The 6,171-nt window shown below is 35.5% G+C and overlaps 1 protein-coding gene across 1 annotated transcript in view; it reads left to right on the top strand.

Moving 5' to 3' along the window:
- The window catches only part of ndufs2 (NADH:ubiquinone oxidoreductase core subunit S2), a 15,747-nt gene that overhangs the window by 1,450 nt on the left and 8,126 nt on the right, over positions 1-6,171 (top strand). The window contains exons 2-4 of the mRNA XM_014022948.1: positions 4,407-4,510; positions 4,683-4,873; positions 5,686-5,806. Of these exons, the coding sequence (XP_013878402.1) occupies positions 4,407-4,510; positions 4,683-4,873; positions 5,686-5,806 (416 nt within the window). The remainder of the gene's footprint in view (positions 1-4,406; positions 4,511-4,682; positions 4,874-5,685; positions 5,807-6,171) is intronic.

Genomic DNA, 6,171 nt, shown 5'->3' with positions numbered 1-6,171 from the left:
GAGCAGAACTATCCTTCCACAGCAATTATTTTTAGTTAGCATATAGCTAAAATCTAACCATGGTTATATAATAGCAGCTGCATTCTGACGTGATAAGCTGTRTGTTTTATATTCAATTAACGTATGATCTGATTAGTCGACTAATCGAATAAATAATCGGTGATTAATCGATTATAAAAATAATCGTTTGTGGCAGCCCTAATGATAACACAGTTGTGATTATATGGACAATAGGTGTTTTGACTTTCTACTATGAATACTTTCTAAGAGTTAATTACAAAATGTTCTGTGATTTGACATATTTTACTAACAGACTTAGCAAAACAAAGTTAGGGTTCAATAAAACACCAAGTGAGGGTTTTTAAAAATCATTTACATTTAAGATTTAACATTATTTTTGCAATAACTACCTAAAGGAATTCTCTCAAGGGATTGATAGTTTGATCTATTAGACAAGGGTTAAAATAAATCTACAATATGAGCATTTGTTTCTAATATTACTTTTTGATTAACATTGGAAGGAGGTATCAGACAGTCTTAATCATAAATGTGACCCACCAAACTGAGAATAAAGTCAAATTTGGTCAAAATAACCAAACCAGATTCCTGCTTCTTAAGCTAAATTTTGATATGACATCATGAGCTTCTACTAGAGGTGTGACTTGATTTGTCATCCCATTCAGGATAACCCATGGGTATTTTATCTGAAGCCTGTATGTATGTAGGTTATTGTAATGAGGAATTTTTATGTTTGAAACCTCCAACAGTTTTTGGATATTAAGATTAAAAAAGCAATCATAGACTTTTCTGCACAAAATCATGTTTTTTTGTTGCTACTGTTTTTCCTCATTTACTGAAAACAACGAAACCCAACACCTGCTGCACATAGACATTAGTATTGTTTTAATCCATGTGTACTATGCTTCCTTATGACCCATGAGCCTGAAGTTAAAAAATTGACCCAAATYGAATTCTTATGACTTTTTTTTTGCCTCATGCCACCCATATTGGATTTTTTTCTGACAGTCTAAACGTGACAAATACAAATTTTTTGATCGATAAAGACACTAATGTTGAATCGTTCAGTTTAAATTTACAGAAGTCCACTTACTTCATCTTGTTTCTTTGAATTTTCCATGTCCTGGATGACTGGGAATCCACTGAAACATATGATAGTAACATTGGTCACAGACCACATCGATCCTACAGTTAACTGGTATAAAATGGTTCACCAGAGCATCCGGTCAGAGGCAGGTTCAGATATAAACACTGATCTAAACAAACAAGTCAGATTATTATTTAAACGGCTCTGATTGCACAACAACTTCAAAGTTGACATGCTAACATGTAGCATCCGTAGGCTACTTGTGTAAACCTCCAGCTGAATGTGACGTCACACGTCTGCTGTGCATGTGGGTCTCATTTTTTCGTCTTGTTTTTTTTATTTTCCTCTCTTTGAAAAATGAAATTTTTAAAAAAGTCAGCTTTGAGCATTAAGTGTGAAYGTAGCCTCTGGGAGTTCCCTGACAGGTGTAAAGTTTTACAACTCAAATTAAATACAGTTATTTAAAACTTATCACTGTTTAAAATGACCTTGTATGATTTTGTTTGTGGCATCTGCTGTAAAACACTTTGTGTTACGTTTTGTTGTTTGACAGGTGCTTTGTAATTAAAGACTCATTGAAAGCATCTTTCAAAGTCTTAATAAAAAAATAACAAATTAATTTTTCAGTGCTGTTTTCAGTCAAAAACATTGACCGTGTATTAGAAATACTTAACCAGATGTACCGGCCTTCATTGTTGTTGAGGTTTAAAGGCAAAAGGATTCAGTTAGTTGGGGCTACTAAGTTGGGGGGTGGGCTGTGCACTTTTCCATGCCATGCCCCCCCAAACAGTATTAACTTCAGGCCAGGGATCCCCCTTGTAAACCTGCAAACAATGCTTCAAAGTATGTAAAAAAAACATAAACTTTTAGCGTGTTTTTCTCACTTATATTCACTATTCATTTGTAATTATTAGATATGTTTAGCATAATAACTTTATAAACAAACCTGTTTTAAACCCTGTAGTATATTCTCACTGAAAAAAATAGGGGTGTAAGAAAATATCGATACACTGAAATATCGCGATATTTCATTTCCCGATACTGTATTGATATTCTAAAGCCCTGTATGGATTTTTAATTAAGGTTTAAAACGTCAACCTTCTTAGCAACCGTTCATTTTTATGTTGTAGTTCAGCCTCTGACCACTAGTTGGCAGCAGTGAGCCAGCCATTTGGCTCCTCTACCTCTTGAGCACCAGAGAGTAAGGGTAGCATTAGCATTGTAAGTAAACATTAGCTTTTCTTTTTTTTTCCGTAAGAGGTTTTTATTTAATAGAATTTTTGGACAAAAAAATCGCAATATATCGCAATATATCGCCTTGCTTACAGTATCACAATATATCGGGATATATCGTATCGTGACCCCTCTGTTATGATATGAATCGTATCGCCAAATTCTTGCCAATACACAGCCCTAGAAAAAAAACAACTTTTCAACAAACTGTTGCGATAAGAAAATAAAAAAACCTCTTAAGCTCTCCTAAATAACGTTTCAACATGTTAATKTAAATTATGTTCTGAAATATTTGAAAAATAGATTTGATTTTATGGTAATGATTTGAAACATTTATTAGATTAATCTTTTTTCTCTTTTTTTTCTAATTGCCCCTTTAGCTTTGTGAGGCCCCCCTATTGTCCCCTGGTGGTCCCCTAGGGCTTTGTAGCCCTTACTTTAAAAAACACTGCACTAGAAAATGGGTCATTAGGTCCCACCTACATACACAGTCATAGAGTTGGTTTACCAGGGTGTAGGGCTGCCATGATTAGCCGACTAGTCACGATTATGTCAACTATTAAAATCGTCAACGACTAATTTAAATATTCGATGCATCGTTTTTTTCTAACTTTGTATTATAATCGACCAATCACCGATTAGTCGACTATAAAAATAATCATTTGTGGCAACCCTAATTAACACTCTGCTGCCCATGTGTGTCGAGGACAGAAAGGCAGACGTGACAGTGGAAGGTGCTGCAGCCATTTTGAGAGAAAAACAAAGTTAGAAAAAACAACAACGCATCATCTATTACAGGGGTTCCCAAACTTTTTATCTTCTGACCCACAAAATATCCATGGCAAAAACTTGTGACCCCAAATATTACTGGTCTGAGGACACAAACTTTGTTAATAACCATAAAAACACAGGCTTTTTGACTATCTAAACAGCTTATACGCAAATATAAATACTTATTTATACTTATTTTGTGTTTTTGTATAATTATAGGGAAAATATTACATCAGCAATTATTTTATTAGCCTTTAAATTGATTTCTGGAGATTATCCAAGGTGCTTCATGACCCATAATTGGGTCCCAAGCCCAACTTTGGGAACCAAAGTGCAGTGGTTCCCAAACTTTTCAGCTTTTTAACCACAAAATAACAGTAGCAGAGACCTGTGCCCACAACTGTTTTTGGATGATAAACATTTTTATCAGGTCAACAAAACATGGGAACAGTAACAATATTTTTATACTACATTTATCCATTTTAAATATACTAACCTCACTCCTTTGTAACAACTAAGGCAAAAATGTAATTAATTCAGAAAATCTTTTCAGGACCCCACCTTGATGTTTCAGGACCCCACTTTGGGTCCCGACCCCAACTTTGGGTAACACTGATCTATTAAATTAGTTGACAATTTTAATAGTCGACAATATTTGTGACTAGTCAACTAATYGTGGCAGCCCTACCAGTGTGGGACTTTAAACGTTCACTGGGACCAGCTTGCAGAGACCATTTATCTTCCTCTGGCTTCAGACTGTAAATGTGGCCGACGGTCAGAAACGGTCAAGTGAAATAAATGTAGTTGTATTTATTATAGGCGGTGTTTAGGGTTGGGCATAATCGTATCATGTGTGATTAATCGTCAGAAAAACATTAATCGATTATTTTTTGGCACTTGATGATTAATGCAATTAATGCCATCAGGCATTGCAGTGCTCCTCTCTGCTTCAAATATGACAAACATAAAAAAGTTCKGTAATTTATTTATCCATCAATACAATTTAAAATTTGATGTATAGCCTGAAGTCTGTAATTTTGACACAATTTGGAACAGATTTTTACGAAGAGCAAATCTCTCCCATTAAATTAGTCGTGTGACTGGAACATAAAGGTGTCCAGGCACTCCAGGAGATTAATCGTCAAATTAATCATCATCGGCTAAATACCCCAATTAATCGTCATTAATTTTTTTGCCAATATTGCCCAACCCTAGCGGTGTTTTAGGTCATGGTTGCCTGAAAACTCATCAGCAGCGTCCAGCTGTACTTCATGTTGTGATGTTTTGTGGTTTTCAGGCAGAAGCAGTGGCAGCCAGATGTGGAGTGGGTTGAGCAGTACGGCGGGGCTGTCATGTACCCCTATTCTTTCAAAGCAGAGATGAAGCACCCCCCATGGTTTGGTACAGACTGACACACCTTTGAGAAAAGTTTTTTTTWAATTATTCTGTAGTTTTACAGCACAAAGYGTATGCCGAAACCCCTGATTTATTGTTATTTTCTAGCTGTTACCTCRTTAAAAAGAATGCATTAATGTAATATTTAACACATTAATCCCTTTGTTTATGTTTTCAGACAAAGAGCCTGATGCAGTTCGAGATGTTACCAACCTAAAACTGAACTTTGGTCCTCAGCATCCTGCTGCTCACGGCGTGCTGCGCCTGGTCATGGAGCTCAGCGGAGAGTCTGTCGTAAAATGTGACCCCCACATCGGCCTGCTCCACCGAGGCACAGAAAAGCTTGTGGAGTACAAAACCTACCTGCAGGTAGAGAGATGACTCCTGAAAAACCATTTTTGTTTACATTTGTTTGTTTGTTTACATAATGATATAATTTTATGAATTAAGTGTGACATCGCTGTTTATCTGTTTTAACCAGACTGAACAGTAATTTATTGTAATGATTGTTTTATTATACACGTCTTTCAACAACTGAAGGACAGCCACAAGGTTTGAGTTTTGTTTTCAGGGTTAAAAATGACCTTCCTGCAGTTTAAACTCGTTTTAAGAGGAGGTCAGACTTTTTTTTTTTTTGTTTCTGTAAATACAATTGTATTTTTTCCCATTAGTGCTTTAAGTCTGAAAAACAAGTAGCGGTACAAATGTTTCTTTTTGCTTCTCTGAACASAGAGGAGCAATAAAAAATGAAATATTTGTAACTTCAGTCTATCTAAGACTTTACTGCATCAAAACAAAAAAACAGTTATGTGAAAGTCAGAAGTTACTTATACTTTTTACAGTAGGAGTTTATTTGTTTTGAAATCATTTTAAATGGCTGCAATCATCGTTTTTTCACTAATGTAAAAGCAATTCAGCAGTTAATCCTCCCTGGGGAAAAACACTGTCTTTAGTTATACTTTCAAATACTTTCTGCAGTCCACCTTTTAACCAATAGCTGCTGTTACAGAGAAATAATAAGTTTTTAATATGACTTTTACTGTCGTCATCCTAAATGGTGGAAGATCAAAAAGAAAGCTTCACACTCTGCCTGAAATGTCACCAGAAAGTACAAATACAAGAGTTTTTATTAATGTGTCATTAGTGTGTGTTATTGAACTACTTCCTCCTCTGTGCTTCAGGCTCTGCCCTACTTTGACCGTCTGGATTATGTTTCCATGATGTGCAATGAGGAGGCCTACTCTTTAGCTGTGGAGAAGCTGCTTAACATCCAGGCTCCACCTCGGGCCCAGTGGATCCGAGGTACTGGTGCTCAGAAATCTCTTACATAATACAGCAACGTTAAATATGGCAGTGAAGAGCAGAACATTTGTCTGTGCAACCAAGGGAGGAAGTGTTGGAACCGGACAAGCGGCTCAGTAGTGTTAACACACTGATGACATCACTGAACAACAAACGGATTTATTACTGAGGGATTATTGCTGATGATGCAGGATAGTTAGTTTAAAAATAATTACCGTATTAATTCATGTATAATATGAACGTAAGTATAATATTCTCCTCATTTTTTTAACTTAAAAAAAGCATAAAAACATCTTGAAAATATTAAGTTAATGTAGTTGTATATTTAGAAAGTAAGTCAAAATTTACACTCATGCATTATAAAC

This window comes from Austrofundulus limnaeus, unplaced genomic scaffold, assembly GCF_001266775.1.
Source record: "Austrofundulus limnaeus strain Quisiro unplaced genomic scaffold, Austrofundulus_limnaeus-1.0 Scaffold350, whole genome shotgun sequence".
Taxonomy (NCBI): domain Eukaryota; kingdom Metazoa; phylum Chordata; class Actinopteri; order Cyprinodontiformes; family Rivulidae; genus Austrofundulus; species Austrofundulus limnaeus.
The sequence above is the reverse complement of the archived record's forward strand: the minus strand, read 5'-3'. Positions and strand labels throughout refer to the sequence as shown.